The sequence below is a fragment of the Mobula hypostoma genome, chromosome 13 (assembly GCF_963921235.1).
Source record: "Mobula hypostoma chromosome 13, sMobHyp1.1, whole genome shotgun sequence".
Classification (NCBI taxonomy): domain Eukaryota; kingdom Metazoa; phylum Chordata; class Chondrichthyes; order Myliobatiformes; family Myliobatidae; genus Mobula; species Mobula hypostoma.
The window spans coordinates 62,493,628-62,513,173 of NC_086109.1; the positions used below are offsets into that span (position 1 = coordinate 62,493,628).

Consider the following 19,546-nt stretch of genomic DNA (forward strand, 5'->3'; position numbering starts at 1 on the left):
TGTTTCAGCATACTAGCAGTGAAATATTCTCCTTAATCAATATTGCCATTCACCACCTCCCACCTCAGACACTGAATTGACTCAGATGAATGAATTATAAATTCAGAAGCTGCAATTGACTTCAATACCTAATTATTTCATGGAGGAATAGTCAGCTTTAGTGTACAGGCAAACTTTATCACCCTGCTCAAAGCCCTGACTATATGTGATAATTGTCATGTGAGATCTTTTAGTTATGTTATAAGACATAGGAGCAGAATTAGGCTATTTGGCCCATCGAATCTGTTCCAACATTCGATCATGTCTAATGTATTTTTCCTCTCATCCCCATTCTCCTGCCTTCTCCCCATAACTTTTGACACCCTTACTAATCATGAACCTATCAACCTCCACTTTAAACATAGCCAATGGTTGGCCTCTATGGCATAGAATTCTTCAGAGTCACCACTCACGGCTAAAGAAATTCCTCATCTCTGTTCTAAAGAGACATTTTTCTATTTTGAGGCTGTGCCCTCTGGTCCTAAACTCTCCCATTATTGGAAACATCCTCTCCCTTGCTACTCTACCTAGGCCTTTCGATATTCGGTAAGTTTTAATGAGATCTCCCCGTCATTCTTTCAAACTCTAATGAATACAGGTCCAGAGCCATCAGATGGTAACCCTTTCATTCCCAGATCATTATTGCAAATCTTCCCTGGATTGTCTCCAATGCCAGCACATCCTTTGTTAGATATGGGGACCAAAACTGCTCACAATACATCAGCATTACATCCTTGTTTTATATATTCTAGTCCTCTAAAATAAAAGCTAATTTTGCATTTTCCTTCCTTATGACTGCTTCAACTTGCAAGTTAAGTTTTAGGGAATTTGGCAGTAGGACTCCTAAGAGACTTTGTACCTCTAATTTCTGAATTTACTCCCTGCTTAGAAAATAGTCTACGTTTTTATTCCTTCTGTACACTGTGTTCCATCTGCCACTTCTGTGTAAGTCCTTCTGCAGACCTCCTGATTCCTCTGTGCTACTGCCTCTCCGCTATGCATTATTCTCAAACTTGGCCACAAAGCCTTTAATTCTGTCATTCAGATCATTAACATATAATTTGAAAAGTAGTGGATCCAACACCCACCCCTGCAGAACACCGCTAGTCACTGGCAGCCAACCAGAAAAGGTTCCCTTTATTCCCACAGTTTGCATTCTGCCAGTCAGCCAGTCGTTCCTGTAATACCATGGGCTCGTAGCTTTTTTTAGCAGTCTCGTGAGGCACCTTGTCAAAGACCTTCTGAAAATCCATGTAAGCACCGTCCACCGACTCTTCTTTGTCTATCCTGCCTGTTATTTCCTCAAAGAATCCCAACAGTATTGTCAGACAAGATTTTCTCTTAAAAAAACCTTGCTATTTTATCATGTGCCTCCAAGTACCCTGAAACCTCATCCTTAATAAGGGACTCTAACATCTTGTCAACCATTGAACTCAGGCTAAGTTGCCTACATTTTCTGTCTTTTGTCTCCCTCTCTTCCTTTGTAGAGCGGAGTGACATTTGCAATTTTCAGTCCTCTTGTCATGCTACAATGTGATATCTTTTCACAGTTTTTATATATGGGTTTAGAGCTGGGAATGAACCTGGATCTGTACTTGAGCCCAGATGGGAATGGCCTTAAGTGGGTCTCGTGTCTGATATCTGGATATCACATCTTTAGTTCCTGGTTCTAAGTTTGTATTTGGACTAGGTGCCAAGTTGGGCCAGGGCTAGGTAACAGGAATGCCACACAGACTGGGCAAGACATCAGGGAGAGTCAACTTCCAGCTTCATTCTTCAGTCACATTCTCCAAGAGCTCTTTCTTGTCCCGATATACTTGCCCTCATGATGTCACTCCCCTTTTGGAGTGGACGCTGTTCCAATCATTCCAGGAACTGTTGGGAAATCTTCAGTGGGCAGATAAACTTTTGAGAACCCAGAACAGTCAGAAGTGAAGGGTCAAAGAAAGGTGAGTATAGACTTGTCATACCTATGCCATGGGTTGGGTGTTTTGAATACTTCTTATTTGTGTTAAGGTGCCAGTGGTTCAATGTTCTCTTTTAGCTGACAGTTAAATGAGCAAATTCCATGATCACAGCTATCAGAATTATGTTCGTTATAACTACTTTATATGACATGAAATCTGTGGCTTTGTAGCAGCAATACATAAAATTACTAGAAATTACAAAATAAGTAAACATGCAAATAAAGTGTTCATGGGTTTATGTTTGTTCATAAATCTGATGATGGAAGAGAAGAACCTGTTCCTGAATCATTGAGTGTGGGTCTTCAGGCTCCTGTACCTGCTCCCTTAAAGTAGTAATGAAAAGAGCGCGTGAACAGAATGTGAGGGTCCCCATTGATCAATGCCGCCTCCTTGAGGCACCACCTTTTTGAAGGCGTCCTTATCTATGGGAGGGTTGTAGGGTTGTGCCCATGATGGAGCTGACTGAGTCCACCAGCCTCTTCAGCCTCTTGTAATCTTTTACATTGGAGCCTCCATACCAGGCTGTGATGCAGACAGGCGGAATGCTTCAATAGAAATTTGCAAGAGTCTTTGTGACATATTAAATCTCCTCAAACTTCTAAAGAAGTGGAGCTGTAGGTGGGCCTTCTTCACGATTGCATCAATGTGTTGGGCCCAGGCAGATCCTGAAAGATGTTGACACTCAGGAACTTAAAGCTGCTTACCATTTCTACCACTGACCCCTCAATGAGGACCAGTGCATACTTCCCTGACTTCTCCTTCCTGAAATCCACAATGAGTTCCTTGGTGTTGTTGATATTGAGTGTGCGGTTGTTATTGTAATGGCCAGGTTTGGTGAAGATGCACCAAATGGCTGGAGGGCCAGTATCAGGGGTCACAGACTGACCCCCGTCATTTAGACCAGAAATCAAGAGAACTTTTCAGTCAGGCAGAGATTAACCTGTGCAATTGACTATCACAGAAGGCAGTGGAAGCCAAGTCTTCAAGGAGAAGATTAGTGCTTAATGAATAAGGAATTAAGCCATATAGAGAGAAAGTTGGAAGAGGTACTGAAGTGGCTGATCAGCCATGATTGTATTGAAGGATAAGAGTTGGATGAAGGGGATGCGTTGCCTACTTCTGCTCCTTTTTTTAGTATTTCTATATTTCTTGTAATAAATTCCGGACAGTTCTTATTTTAGCTTTGTATCATAATTGACAACATTGCTTGCAGTAACAAGAAGTTTCTTTCCTAATTTTTAGACTGAGCTTTCCAAGAGTACTGATGGATATATTCACTTTGGTGACCAGGTATTACTTATTAATCCTGGCACAGAACAAAGTCATTTGCCTCGAGCCCCCATGACATTAACGATGAATGTTGATGAAAACAGATTTATGACAAGTAAAAAAGTTGATTCACCATGTGAAGTGTGCAGCAGCAGGAACTTAACACCCTGTGTCAGGAATACTTTTGTCATTACGAGGTAAGAGAGGCTTTGAATTTGTGTTAATAAAGTTCCTTTGAATCAATGACAGGTATAGCAAAAATGGTTGTTTTACCAGTGGCTAAATTTTATATTGAAATATTTGTGCACAAATAATTATGGTTAAAAATTGCAGTTAGAACTTTGAAATAAAAACAAAAATGCTGTGGATATGTACTCTACAAGTCAGGCTGCATCTGTGAAAAGAGAAACAGAGATATCACTACAGGTTGAAGACTTCTCCTGAACATTGGTTGTTACTATCATCTGCATTTAATTCAAAGTTGCTGAATTTCAATTAATTATAAATGAAAATAATGAAAACAGTCACATTTGCTGTGTTAAAATTATGTATTTTTTCCTTACGTATTTTAGTTGGATCTTGAACAAAACCAATCCAGAATCTAGAACAATTGGAAGTAGTTTATTATTGTCACATGTGAAGAGATACAGTACAATGAAAAGCTTTTCTTGCCTACTGTTCATCCAGATCAGATCATTACATAGTGCGTTGAGATAGAGCAAGCGAAAAAAATAGCAATGAAGAATAAAGTGTAACAGCTACAGAGAAAGTGCAGTACAAGTAAACAATAAAATGCAATATCATAACGAGGTAGATTCTGAAGTCTAGAGTCCAACTTATCTACAGGGGAAGACTAGTACTGTTATATAAACCTCTGGTGATTCAATCACATCATAGAGCTATAATAAGAATGCAAAGTATGCCAAAGACACATTCTGAATATGAATACTGGTGTTGTAACCATGGAAAACATGAACATAAGTCAATGTATGATCACAGCACGTACTTAGTTAAATAAATGGAGGAAAATCCAGACTACTGTTGATGCTCTAATTTTGACCTTTACAGCTCGAAGATAAAGAAAGCCATAGAAAAGAGAAAATCTGCATTTTCTGGAAATCTGAACAACACACACAAAATGCTGGAGAAACTCAGCAGGTCAGGCAGCATCTAAGGAAAAAGTTCAGACCAAAACCCTGCAGCAGGACTGGAGAAACAAAAAGCTGAGGAGTAGATTTAAAAGGTGGGAGGAGGGGAGAGAGAACCATCAGGTGATAGGTGAAACCTGGATGGGGAGTGATGAAATAACTCATATCGGCATACCTTGACTCTGTTTTATCCCCCCTAGTTCAGTCCCTTCCTACCTACATCCATGACACCTCACACACTCTTGATCTTTTCAAGGATTTCAAGCTCCCTGACTGCCATCAGCTTATTTTTACTGTGGATGTTCAGCCCATTTACACCTCCATTCCCCACCAGGAAAGCCTCAAAGCTCTCCTTTTTTTTCCTGAACACCAGACCTAACCAGTTCCCCTCCACCACCACTCTCCTCTGATTAGCGCAACTTGTCCTCACTCTCAATAGTTTTTCCTTTGGCTCCTTCCACTTCCTTCAAACAAAAGGGCACTCGCATGGGTCCCAGCTATGCCTGCCTGTTTGTTGGCTACATGGAACAACTTATGTACCAAGTCTACGCTGGTGACCATCCCGCACTTTTCCTATGCTACATCGACGACCAGATTGGTGCTGCTTCCTACAGCCATGCTGAACTCATCGACTTCATCCACTTTGCCTCCAACTTCCACCCTGCCCTCAAATTGACCCGATCCATTTCCGATACCTCCCTTTCTTTTCTCGATCTTACTTTCTCTATCTCCGGAGACAGTTTATCCACCGATGTCTATTACAAACCCATGGATTCTTACAGCTACCTGGACTATACCTCATCCCACCCTACTACCTGTAAAAACGCCATCCCCTTTTCTCAATTCCTCCGTCTCCGCCACATCTGCTCTCAGGATGAGGCTTTTCATTCTGGAACGAAGGAGATGACCACCTTTTTCAAAGAAAGAGGCTTCCTCCACCATCAACGCTGCTCTCAACCACATCTCTTCCATTTTATGCATGTCTGCTCTTACCCAATCCTCCTGCCACCCTACCAGGTATAGGGTTCGTCTTGTCCTCATCTGCCACCCCACTAGCTTCTTTGCACAACACATAATTCTCCGGAACTTCCACCATCTCCAACAGGATCCCACCACCAAGCATGTCTTTCCCTCCCCCCACTTTCTGCCTTCACCAGGGATCATTCCATATGCAACTCCCTTGTCCATTTATCCCTCTCCACTGATCACCCTCCTAGCACTTATCCTTGCAAGTGGAACAAGTGCTACTCCTGCCCCTACACCTCCTCCCACACTGCCATTCAGGGCCCTAACAGTACTTCCAGGTGAGGCGACACTTCACCTGTGAGTCTGTTGAGGTCATTTGCTATGATCGGTGCTGCTGGTATGGCCTTCTGTACATTGGTGAGATCCGACGTAGATTGGGAGACCGCTTCACCAAGTACTTATGCTCCATCCGCCAGAACAAATGGGATCTCCCAGTGACCACCCATTTTAATTCCACTTTCGATTCCCATGCCAAAGATATCCATCCATAGCCTCCTCCACTGTCATGATGAGGCCACACTTAGGTTGGAGGAACAACACCTTATGTTCTGTCTCGCAGCCTTCAATCTGATGGCATGAACAACATTTTATCAAATTTCTGGTAATGCCCCCCAACCCCCCCCCTTCTCCATTTCCCTCTCTCACCTCATCTCCTTACCTGCCCATTGCCTTCCTCTGGTGCTCCTCTCCATTTTTCTTTCTTCCATGGCCTTCTGTCTCCTTCACCAATCAACTTTCCAGCTCTTTACTTCATCCCTCCCCCTCCAGGTTTCACCTATCGCCTGGCTCTGCTCTCCCCTCCCCTCCATTAAACTACCCCTCAGCTTTTTTTTTCTCCAGTCCTGCCAAAGGTTTTCGGCCCAAAACGTCAACTGTACTTTTTTCCATAGATTGCTGCCTGGCCTGCTGAGTTCCTCCAGCATTTTGTGTGTGTGTTGCTCATAAAGAAAGCCAAGTTGCTTGGCGAAAATAATCAGCAACAATGCCATCTAAAAAAGACCAAGAGGAGCTCTACAAACAGAGGTTTAAGGGCAGTTCACCAAGCATTCCTTGGACAGGGATGACACTTAAAAAAAGAATACAATGTTATTTCTCAAATTAAGATTTTAGACACAATGAATAACCTTCAAGCAAAGAAACCTAGTTCTACCCATATAATTATTTTAAAAATAATTCACACTTTGTTAATTGGAACTTCTGTTTCAGTTGACTCCAGCTGAAATAATTATTCTTTAGTACTCTTGTAAATTACAAAGATTCCAATAGACTTACCAACTTTAGGGGACAGCTGATGCTTCATTTTGCAAAGGAGTGTCAGACTTTGAAAGACTGAAATATAGTTGCACGTATGTCATATCATCGGAGTCAATATTGGCTGGATAGGTATAGAAAGATCACAGCACAGAAGGACACAGTTTCGCCCATCATATCTGTGCTATCTCTATCAGGGCAACTTACTATTTCAACCCCTGGCTCTTTCTCTTTAATCTTGCAGACCGAAGTGTACATGGTTACTACAGTCAACTGGCAAACCAGATAAATTAAGCTACTTTATGGATTTGTCCACCATAAATAATTTGCATTGTAATTTTTAAAAATGAAAACAGGTGTGCGATTTCAAAAATTGGAGATGTTCTCATTTGGATAATAATATAATTTCTAATTATATGAGCTTATTTATATCTAATTATATTAACTTAAAATCCTAAGCTAATTGATAAAATGCATTGCAAAATTACATTGCTGTTATTGGCTTGATTATTGCTTTGTTCATTTTTTTGTGTTTCTCACCAATATTTTATTTCCAATCAGTGTTGATGGTAGTTGCAATGGTGATCCACTTCGATATGGACAAAGCTTTGCTCTCAAAACAATGGAAGGAATTGCTGGACAGGTACTTTAAAGCCAGATGGCAATCGTTTTCTGATGTTTCCAAAATATTTGTAATAAAGCAATTAGAAACTGGAAGAAAAGGTAAGGGAAACAACATAAACAAAATTGTGAAGGGGTATAGGTAGGGTAAGTGCAAGCAAGCCTTTTCCACTGAGTTTGAGTGGGAATACAATTAGAGGTCATGGGTTAGGGGTGAAAGGTGAAAAGTTTAAGAGGAACTTGAGGGGAAACTTCTTCACTCAGAGGGTTGTGAGAGTGTGAATCAAGCTGCCAGTGCAAGTGGTGCATGTGAGCTCAATTTCAGTGTTTAGGAAAAATTTGGATAGATATGTATGGTAGGGGTATGGAGGGCTATGGTCCCCGTAGAGGTTGATGGGAGTAGGCAGTTCAAATGATTCGGCAGTGATGGGCCGAAGAGCCTGCTTCTGTGCTATACTTTTCTATGACTCTCTGACTCTAATTGTGACTGCTTGCTTTATTATGTGTTCTCATGATTATTGCTCTAAGCTGCAAATGATTTTCCTTTTACAGCTATATCTGACAAGTGATATGAAATTATTTCTGAAATATGCCAAAAAATCTCGGAAGCAGCTAGTGAACCTCACAGATCAGCTTTCCTTCCTGACTTGTTGGCAGGTCTTGTACTTTGACCCGCAGATGCGGCTTGAGTACGATGGATACCCAGTGCAAGTAGGAAATTTTAAAATTGTGTTGGATTGAGATGTATTCCTTAAATTTAACTTTATAACCTCCATTTAATATTGTGATGAGTAAAAATGTCCACAATTTAAATTTTAGACCAGATTTGTGTAAGGTTTTCAAGTAAGTTATGTTATAAGTTAGCCTACTAAGCTATGCTGTCTCACAGGTTCAACCCTGCATGCACGTTCTTCCTACGATGGTTTGGGTTTCCCCTGAGTGCTCTGGTTTCTTTTTATATCTTAAATATATGTTGGCTGATATGTTAATTGATGATTGCGATTTACCTCTGCAAGTGAGGGTTTGGAGAATTGGGGAGAGTTGATGACATGTGAGTGAGAATAGATTACAGAGAAAATATTTGGGGAAATGATGGTATTACTCTGAGAGACAGCATGGACTTGATGAACCAAGCTTCCTCCTCCTATGTTATAAGAAATACAATGGAATTATCATAGACAATAGACAATAGACAATAGGTGCAGAAGTAGGCCATTCGGCCCTTCGAGCCAGCACCGCCATTCACTGTGATCATGGCTGATCATCCTCAATCAGTATCCAGTTCCTGCCTTATCCCCATAACCTTTGATTCCGCTATCTTTAAGAGCTCTATCCATCTCTTTCTTGAAAGCATCCAGAGACTTGGCCTCCACAGCCTTCTGGGGCAGAGCATTCCATATATCCACTACTCTCTGGGTGAAAAAGTTTTTCCTCAACTCCGTTCTAAATGACCTACTCCTTATTCTTAAACTGTGGCCTCTGGTTCTGGACTCACCCATCAGCGGGAACATGCTTCCTGCCTCCAGCATGTCCAATCCCTTAATAATCTTATATGTTTCAATAAGATCCCCTCTCAGCCTTCTAAATCCCAGAGTATACAAGCCCTGTTGCTCCAACCTTTCGACATATGATAGTCCCGCCATCCCGGGAATTAACCTTGTGAACCTACGAAGATAGCAAGAATGTCCTTCCACAAATTTGGAGACCAAAACTGCACACAGTACTCCAGGTGTGGTCTCACCAGGGCCCTGTACAGCTGCAGAAGGACCTCTTTGCTCTTATACTCAATTCCCCTTGTTATGAAGGCCAGCATGCCATTAGCTTTCTTCACTGCCTGCTGTACTTGCATGCTTGACTGATGTACAAGAACACCTAAATTTCGTTGTACTTCCCCTTTTCCTAACTTGACTCCGTTTAGATAATAACCTGCCTTCCTGTTCTTACCACCAAAGTGGATAACCTCACACTTATCCACATTAAACTGCATCTGCCATGCATCTGCCCACTCACCCAGCCTTTCCAAGTCACCCTGCATTCTCATAACATCCTCCTCACATTTCACACTGCCTCCCAGCTTTGTGTCATCAGCAAATTTGCTAATGTTACTTCTAATTCCCTCATCTAAATCATTAATATATATTGTAAACAGCTGCGGTCCCAGCACTGAACCCTGCGGTACCCCACAGGTCACCTGCCATTCTGAAAGGGACCTGTTAATCGCGACTCTTTGTTTTCTGTCAGCCAGCCAATTTTCAATTCACGTCAGTACTCTACCCCCAATACCACGTGCCCTAATTTTGCCCACTAATCTCCTATGTGGGACTTTATCAAAGGCTTTCTTAAAGTCCAGGTACACTACATCCACTGGCTCTCCCTTATCCATTTTCATAGTTACATCCTCAAAAAATTCCAGAAGATTAGTCAAGCACGATTTCCCCTTCGTAAATCCATGCTGACTCGGACTGATCCTGTTTCTGCTATCCAGATGTGTTGTAATTTCATCTTTTATAATTGATTCCAGCATCTTTCCCACCACCGACATCAGGCTAACCGGTCTATAATTCCCTGTTTTCTCTCTTCCTCCCTTCTTGATGAGAGGGACAACATTAGCCACCCTCCAATCCACAGGAACTGATCCTGACTCTATAGAACATTGGAAAATGATTACCAATGCATCCACGATTTCTAAAGCCACCTCCGTAAGTATCCTGGGATGCAGACCATCAGGTCCCGGGGACTTATCAGCCTTCAGACCCAACAGTCTATCCAACACCATTTCCTGCCTAATATAAATTTTCTTCATTTCATCCATTACCCTAGGTCCTTTGGCCACTATTATATCTGGGAGATTGTGTCTTCCCTGGTGAAGACAGATCCAAAGTACCTGTTCAACTCGTCTGCCATTTTCTTGTTCCCCATAATAAATTCACCTGTTTCTGTCTTCAAGGGCCCAGTTTTGGTCTTAAATATTTTTTTTCCTTTTCACATACCTAAAGAAGCTTTTACTATCCTCCTTTATATTCTTGGCTAGTTTACCTTCGTACCTCATTTTTTCTCCATGTATTGCCTTTTTAGTTACCTTCTGTTGCTCTTTAAAAGTTTCCCAATCCTCCGGCTTCCCACTCGTCTTTGCTATGTTATATTTCTTCTCTTTTATTTTTATACTGTTCATTACTTCCCTTGTCAGCCACGGCCTCCCCTTACTCCCCTTAGGATCTTTCTTCCTCTTTGGAACGAACTGATCCTGCACCTTCCGCGTTATTCCCAGAAACACTTGCCATTGCTGCTCCACTGTCATCCCTGCTAGGGTATTGTTCCATTGAACTTTGGCCAGCTCCTCCCTCATAGCACCATAGTTCCCTTTGTTCAACTGTAATACTGACACTTCCGAGTTTCCCTTCTCCCTCTCAAATTGTAGATTAAAACTTATCATATTATGGTCACTACCTCCTAATGGCTCCTTTACCTCGAGGTCCCTGATCAAATCCGGTTCATTGCACAACACTAAATCTAGAATTGCGTTCTCTCTGGTAGGCTCCAGTACAAGCTGTTCTAAGAATCCATCTCAGAGGGACTCCACAAACTCCCTTTCTTGGGGTCCAGTACGAACCTGATTCCTCCAGTCTACCTGCATGTTGAAGTCCCCCATAACAACTGTAGCATTACCATAGAGCAGAATTTCATCTACCTCATACACGGAACATTATATGGATCTAGTGCAGGGGTTGCCAACCTGGGGTCAATGGATCCCTCACTTAATGGTATTGGTCTATGCCATTAAAAAGTTTGGGAACCCCTGATCTGATGGAAGGCATTCAGTGCAATAACGTACTGGCCCAGAATTTGTGGTCATTGACAACATAGAAGAGCCTGTTGTTGTGACAGAACATACAACAATCTAGTAATCTCTCCTTTTCTCCAAAGTTTGCTGTTTCCACATATCACTTCAATAGATCCCTGGCATTATGAATGTCTGCTGTTATCAAGCTAGCCAACCAGTAAGGAATTCTTACAGGCATCTTCACCGGGTGCCAAAAACACAATTTTAAGTAATCTTTTAAGGATTATTCAACCTCCAATATTCATGACAACTGTAATACAAAATGTAAGATTATTGTTTGGGGTCTAATGGTTTATAAATTATTAAGCTTGCCTTGGTATGCCATCAAGAGAGCTCATGTGATCCGTGAGAAACAAAATGTAAGATTTCATTGATTTTGTGTTTCTTTGTGTAGCTTAAGTTCACATTAAGTGATTTTCCAATTAAATAATTTTTCTTGTTTCCAGTGGAGAACATTGATAAATTTAACACAATCTGTGGTATTGTATCAAAGCTTAATCTATGTCAAAGCAATCTAGATCTAATAAAACCATAATAACTAGAAGACAGAGTGGGTCACAAGACTGCACAAGCTTTCTCCATTTTTTAGAAAGGTCATTTTCTCATGCCATTAATGCTTTAGTGCCCAAAATGTTATTTATCTGAATCATTAATACACACACCATCCGAATCTATGCAGTTGTCTGTGGATAGAATTACAGAGCTTTTCTGCGCTCTGAATGAGGAAAGTTTTAATCTCCTTTCTAAACAGTCTCTTAATATGAGGTCATGACTCTAGCTGTTTTGCCCTCAACAAGGGGAACCAGCATCTTCCTGCAGAACCCAGTAATAATTTTGTGTTTCAATGAATATGTTTCTTGTTCTTCTGCACTATAAGAAATGTGGGGCCAATATTCTGCCTATTTGATAACCATGCCAGAAATCAATCAACTGAGTCTTCATTCCACTTCCTTTAAGATACAGTATTCTTGCTTGGATAAAGCCACACACAGTGCTTTGACCAGAGTTTTTTATTATAAGACATAAGACCATAAGACATAGAAACAGAATTAGGCCATTTGGCCCATCGAGTCTGTTCGCCTTTCAATCATGGCTGATCCTTTTCTCCTCTCCTCAGCCCCACTCCCCGGCCTTCTCTCCGTAACCTTTGATGCCGTGTCCTATCAATAACCTATCAATCTCTGCCTTAAATACACCCAACAACTAGGCTTCCACAGCTGCCTGTGGTAATAACTTCCACAAATTCACCACCCTCTGGCTAAATAAATTTCTCCACATCTCTGTTTTATATGGACGCCCCCTCTATCCTGAATCTGTGCCCTCCTCTCCCAGACTCCCCCACCATGGGAAACATCCTTTCCACATCTACTCTGTCTAGGCCTTTCAACATTTGAAAGGTTTCAGTGAGATCCCACCTGCCCCCCCCACATCCTCCTAAATTGCAGCGACTACACACTCAGAGCTATCAAACGTTCCTTGTATGATAACCCTTTAATTCCCAGAATCATCCTTGTGAATCTCTTCTGAACTCTCTCCAATGCCAGCACATCTTTTCTTAGATGAGGAGCCCAAAACTGTCACAATACCTAAGGTGAGGCCTCACTAGTATCTTATAAAGCCTCAGCAGCACATCCCTGTTGTTGTATTGTAGACCTCTTGAAATGAATGCTACATTACATTTGCCTTCCTCACCTCTGACTCTATCTGCAAGTTAACCTTTAGTGTGTTCTGCACAAGGACTCGCAAGACCTTTTGCATCTTAGATTTTTGGATTTTCTCCCCATTTTGAAAATAGGCTACACATTTATTTCTACCATCAAAATGCAAGACCATGCATTTTCCAAAATTGTATTTCGTTTGCCACTCTCTTGCCCATTTTCCTAATCTGTCTAATTCCTACTGCAGCCTACCTGTTTCCTCAGCACTACCTGCCCCTCCACCAATCTTTGTATCATCTGCAAACTTGGCAACAAAGTCATCTATTCCATCATCTAAATCATTGATATACAGCATAAAAAGTAGTGGTTCCCAACACCAACCCCTGCAGAACACCACTAGTCACTGGCAGCCAACCTAAAAAGGATCCTTTTATTCCCACTCGCTGCCTCCTACCAATCAGCCAGTGGTCTAACTATGCCAGTAACTTTTCTGTTATTGGGGAGGATTTGAACTCATTTGGTACGGGGATGGGAACTGGAGTGATAGGGCTGAGAATGGGGCAGTCTGTGTACAAGTAGATGCAGCATGTAGTGAGACTGAGGAAGGACAGGCAGATGACAGGGTAGAAATGCAGTCAGTGGGATGAATTGAAGTGTAATATGGGAGCAAGATCAAAAAGAGTTATGAATAAAGGACCAAGGGTGTTATATTTCAATGAACACAGTTTATGGAATTGGGTAGATGAACTTGTAGTGCAGTTAGAGATTGGCAGGTATGACGTTATGTGCATCACTGAGTCATAGCTTAAAGAAGATCATAGTTGGGAGCTTAACATCCAAGGGTACACGTTGTATCGAAAGGACAGGCAGGTAGGCAGAGGAAGTGGGGTGGCTCTGTTGGTAAAAATGAAATCAAATCCTTAGGAAGAGGTGACATAGGATCAGAAGATGTAGAAACCTTATTAGTAGAGTTAAGAAACTGCAAGGGTAAGAAAACCTCGATGGGGAGTCATTTACAGGCTTCCGAACAGTAGCCAGGATGTGGGCTACAAATTACAACAGGAGATACAAAAGGCATGTAAAATGTGCAATGTTATGATGGTAATGTGGGATTTCAATATGCAAGTAGGTTGGGCAAATCAGGTTAGTGCTGAATCCAATGAGATGGAATTTGTAGAGTTTCTACAAGTTTTTGGTTGAGCCCACTGTGGGAAAGGACTTTCTGGATTGGGTGTTGTGCAATGAGCAAGATTTGATTAGGGAGCTTCAGGTAAAGGAATCATTAGGAGGAAGTGATCACAATCTGATAGAATTCACCATACTATTTTAGAGAGAGAACCTAAAGTCAAATGTATTACAGTGGACTAAAGGGAATTACAGAGGCATGAGAGAGGAGCTGGCTAAAGTTAATTGGAAGGGGACGCTAGCAGGGATGATGCCAGAACAGTAGTGCTGGAGTTTCTGGGGACAATTTGGAAAGTGCAGGATAGATAAATCACAAAGATGAAGAAGTATTCTACAGTGAGGATGAGAAGGAAAGTCAAAGGCAGCATAACAGCAAAAGAGAGGGCATATAATATATATAATATGGCAAGAATTAGTGAGAAATTAGAGGATTGGGCAGTTTTTAAAAAAACAAAAAAAGGCAAAAATGCCACAAGGAGAAGTAAAGTAAAGATGAAATATGAAGCTAAGCTAGCCAATAATATCAAGAACATACCAAAAGTTTTTTTAGATGTATAAAGAGTAAAAGAGAGCCAAGAATAGAAATTGGACTGCAGGAAAATGTTGCTGGAGAGGTAGTAATGGGGGACAAAGACATGGCAGACAAACTTACTAAGTATTTTGCATCAGTCTTCACTGTGGAAGACTCTAGCAGTATAACAGAAATTTGAGAGTGTCGGCAGAAGAGAGTGTACTTGTCACTAAAGGAGGTGCTTGGAAAGCTGAATGATCTGATGGTAGGAAAGTCACCTGGAGCAGGTGGATTACATGCCAGGGTTCCGAAAGAGATAGCTGAAGTGATTGTGGAGGCTTTAGTAATGATCTTTCAAAAATCACTAGATTTTGGAATGGTTCCCAAGGACTGGGAAATTGCAAATGTCACTCCATTCTTTAAGAAGGGAGGGAGGCAGAAGAATGGAAATTTAGGCCAGTTAGCCTGACTTCAGTGGTTGGGAAGATATTGGAGTCCATCATTAAGGATGAAGTTTCAGTGTACTTGGAGGTACATGGTTAAAAAGTCAGCTTGGTTTCCTTAATGGGAAATCTTGTCTGACAATTTTTTTGGAACTCTTTGAGAAATAACAGGAAGGATAGACGAAGAGTTGTTAATTTAGATTTTCCAAAGGCCTTTGATAAGGTGCCACACATGAGGCTGGTTAACAAGATAAGACCCGTGGTATTACAGGAAAGATACTAACATGGATAGAAGTTTGGCTGACTAGCAGGAGGCAAAGAGTGGGAATAAAGAAGGTCTTTCTGGTTGGCTGCCGGTGCCTAACAGTTTTGTAGGGGTTTGTGTTGGAACCACTTATTTTCATGTTATATGCCAGTGATTTGGATGATGGAATTGATGGCTTCCTGGCCAGGTTTATGGATGATACAAAGATAGGTGGAGGGCAGGTAGTGTTGAGGAAGAAAGGAGTCTGCAGCAGGACTTGGACCGATTGAGAGAATGGTCATGCACTTTAGCAGAAGGAATAAAGGCATGGACTACTTTCTAAACATGGAGAAAATTCGGAAATCAGAGGTACAGAGGAATTTGGGAGTCCTTGTGCAGAATTCCCTAAAGGTCCACTTGCAAGTTGATTCAATGATAAGGAAGGCAAATATGCAACATTAATTTCAACAAGACTAGAATATAAAAATAAGGATGTAACACTGAAGCTTTATAAGGCATTGGTCAGACCACACTTGGAGTATTATGAGCAACTATGGACTCCTTATCTAAGAAAAGATGTGGTGGCATTGGGTATGGTCCAGAGGAGGTTCATGAGAAGATTTACTGAATTAAAGGGTTAACGTGAAGAGCATTTTGATGGGCTCTGGGCCTGTACTTGCTGGAGCTTAAAGAATGGGGAGGGGGCAGCTGATTGAAAACTATTGAATATTGAAAAGCCTAGATAGAGTAGATGAGGAGAGGACGTTTGCTATAATGGTTTAGTCTAGGACCAAAGAGCACAGATTGAGGGATGTCCATTTAGAACAGAGCTGAGTAGGAATTTCTTAAGCCGGAAGTTAGTGAATCTATGGGATTCATTGCCACAGATGGCTGTGGAGGCCAAGTTTTTGGGTATACTTAAATGGGTTCTTGATTAGTCAGGATGTCAAAGGTTGTGGGGAGAAGGTGAGAGGGATAGTAAATCAGCCAGGACGAAATGGCAGAGCAAACTCAATGTGCTGAATGGCCTAATTCTGTGCCTGTGTCTTATGATCTTATTATTACAGCTCAACTTACTGTTGTATTTCATCATCCTTATGATCAACCAACATGCCAGTTGTAAGAGGTCAAATATAATATTCTGCACAACCAATACTCTTTCTCACCTTCAAGGATATCCTACATTTCCATTCTTCTTATCAAGGTGGCAAATTTCATTTTCCCTCACATTTAACTATATATGCCATTATATTGCCCAATTGCTTAACTGGTCTTTGTCCCTTTGCAGTTTCCTTTTGCCCTCTTCACAGCTCAGCCTTCAGAACAAATGTTGATTCAGTCCCTTCATCTAAGTGATTGATTATAGATTATTGAGAGTTGAGATGCAAACTTTAATCCACAAGGGTCTCTACTAGTTACATCCTACTATCCTGCATTAGTCTGAATGCAGGAACATACTGGGGGTCTGGTGCTCATGCATCTGACCTCGCATTCTCTTCGAGGCACCATTGAATTGCTCAGTCTCACGTTACCTAGTGCACAGCTGTTCATTTGAAAGGACCACTTAGGATTTTGTGTTGTTTATTTGTCATTAATTCACTGTATATTTATACTGCTAAATTATTAGCATAAAATTAATGTTTTAAACCGTGCTTACTGGGCTTTAGTTTTTAAAAGTATCATTTAATTTTGTTACAACTATGTTTCTCAACACCTCCATCCCCGAAAGCCTGCACAGCCATGTCCACTTGAGTGGAAACGTCTTCAGCCCTTCCTACCTAACAAACTATTTAATACTTGTAAACTCTTCTAGTCACTCTTCAATCTGTTATTGAGAATTGAACCGTCAGTGTTTTCCAATAGGAATAGTTCCTTAGTTCAGATATTTTCTTTGTAAATATTCTTTGGAGCTTTTACAATGCTTTTATGTCAACACGTTTATAAAATAGAGGTCAGAAATATGCACAGCTCTGCATGAGTGGCTTATATAAATTTGCTATAAATTGTATATATTTTCTCTGCTTATTAATTCTGTCCCACTAGAAATAAATCACAGTGCAACGTTTGCTAATGTGATGATTTTATTACTTCTAATTTTGTAGGCAAATGTTAAAGTACTTATCAACCATGTTCGTACAAATCAGGCTTTAGCAGTTCTTCAGGAATACTCCTTCTGGTAAGTATTGCTAGCAAAGTACAGAAAATGAATAATAGTTTTCTGAGTTTCATATTATGAAATATATAATAGTTATATTTTAAAACTACTCAGTTACACTGATTTGGAATAAATATTATATTTGATAATATTCAATGGAATGGCACATCAGACGAGGGATAAATGTTGTCTATATAATTATAGACGGGTGAGTCCTGGGCTGGACATCCTGCTCACATAAGGAAGGTGAATTGTCTCCTATACCTCTCCTTTCCAAGTGTAGTGATCGCTGCAGGACCGTTGTTTGGCTTGCCATGCAAGAGGTCACTCGCATATGGCCTCTCCTACACTACTGTACCCATAGCAATGGCTTCACATGGCATCCCTGTTCTTATTTGTTTTGCTATGTCACAGCTCAACAGAGGCTCCAGCGGTATAACTGGGTGTGCAGGCTGGGCTCTTCAGCCTTGGCAGGCAGCCAGCCTAGAAGAAGGACAACTCCGACTCCAAACTTGAGTAGATAGGACTTGTTAGCCTTGCCAGGCAGTCTACCTAGGAGAAGGAAAACTCCAGTATTCAACCAACAGCCTTGTGGTGACTGCAGTCATTGCAGGTTGCGATGCCATTCTGGAATGTCCCCTAGCCTAAAGAGTGGAATTGGTCCACGTGCACTGATCATCACTATAAACCTCTGCAGTGCAGGCGGGAAGAAAAGTCCTGCAGCGATGTAGAAGGGGTGAAACTACAGGTGTTAGATGACACTGGAAGGCGCAGTTTCAACTCTGCACGTAGGCGGCACAGTCCCATGGGTTGTCTGTCTGTTGACCTGAGGCAACAACAGCATTCAGCAGTGACCAAGCAGCCCTCTCCAGGGATAGTACTGCTTGCTCCGGATGGAGACCATCTGTTTGGTTTGCCATGGCTCAGTGGGCATCTCACTCAAGTGGTAAGAAAAAGGAAAATAAATCAAAGAAGACAACATACCTCAAAGTTGCAATGCAAAGTGACCGACCCCAAAGATGCTCAGCACTTGTGGCACAAGAAATACCTTGGCTGGACATTGACATCGCTGCTACGAGTGAAGTGCATTTTGCAGACTAAGGTTCTTTGATAGAGCATGATACAGGCTACACTCTCTTCTGGTCAGGTGAAAAGGCAATGAGAACAGACATTCAGGGGTGGGCTTCATGATCAAAAACATCATCATCAATAAGCTTCAAAGCCTACTGGTCGGACACTCAGATTGACTTATGTCCCTGCCACTCTTGCTTCAAGACAACCAGTTTGTCACCCTTCTAAGCATCTATGTCTCCACACTGTCAAAGGGGCATTCTGTGGAGAGCTGAAATCCCTCCTATTGAAAACATATAAGGCAGATAAGATCATTAACCAAGGCGACTTCAGTGCCAGGGTGGGTAGAAGTGTTGATATATGGCTGGGAGTCTTAGGTCATCAAGGCGTCGCACATTGCAATGACAATGAGAGGATGCTGGTGGAACTCTGAACAGAATTAGACCTGGTTATAACAAATATGCCATTTCAACAGAAAGCTAGATTCAAGATGACTTGGAGAGACCCCTGATCCAAACAGGGGCACTTCCTGGACTACACCCTGGTGCACCAAAAGAATTTGTTGGATGTTCTACACACCAGGTCGTGCTGAGCGGAAGCTGTTATACAGATCTCATACTGGTCAGGGTGAAAGTCAGGCTGGCTATCAAACCAGCAATAAGGAAGAGGGGACCAAGGTAGAAGAGGCTCCAGGTGGATAATCTCTTTGGACTCTGAGATGTATTCCAGATCAAGCTAAGGGAGAAACTGGACAGCAAAAGCACCCCAAGTGCAGACTCCAACACAGGAAAGAAATGGGAGCACCTGAAGACTGCCATCCAAGATGTGGTTGTTGAGGTAGTTCGGTACTCGTCAGGAAGAAACAAGGACCGGTTTGATGAAAATGACTTTGAAATCTGGAACTTGCTCCAGAAGAAACACTCCTCCCATCAAGTGTTGCTGTCTAGACCCAATGGCCAAGCAGCCAAGGCGGAATACAGAGCTGCACACAGAACCCTCCAAGCCAAACTGAGGCAGATGCAAAATGATAGGTGGACACAATGAACGCAGCACTGTGCAGACAGCGGCAACACTCACGCCTTCTATGAATTGCTGCGCGTAGTGCATGGTCCAACTC

The 19,546-nt window shown here is 41.7% G+C and overlaps 1 protein-coding gene across 1 annotated transcript in view; it reads left to right on the forward strand.

Annotated features, from left to right (window-relative positions):
* The window catches only part of cfap161 (cilia and flagella associated protein 161), a 50,763-nt gene that overhangs the window by 23,389 nt on the left and 7,828 nt on the right, over positions 1-19,546 (forward strand). The window contains exons 3-6 of the mRNA XM_063065827.1: positions 3,249-3,472; positions 7,262-7,343; positions 7,874-8,032; positions 17,306-17,379. Of these exons, the coding sequence (XP_062921897.1) occupies positions 3,249-3,472; positions 7,262-7,343; positions 7,874-8,032; positions 17,306-17,379 (539 nt within the window). The remainder of the gene's footprint in view (positions 1-3,248; positions 3,473-7,261; positions 7,344-7,873; positions 8,033-17,305; positions 17,380-19,546) is intronic.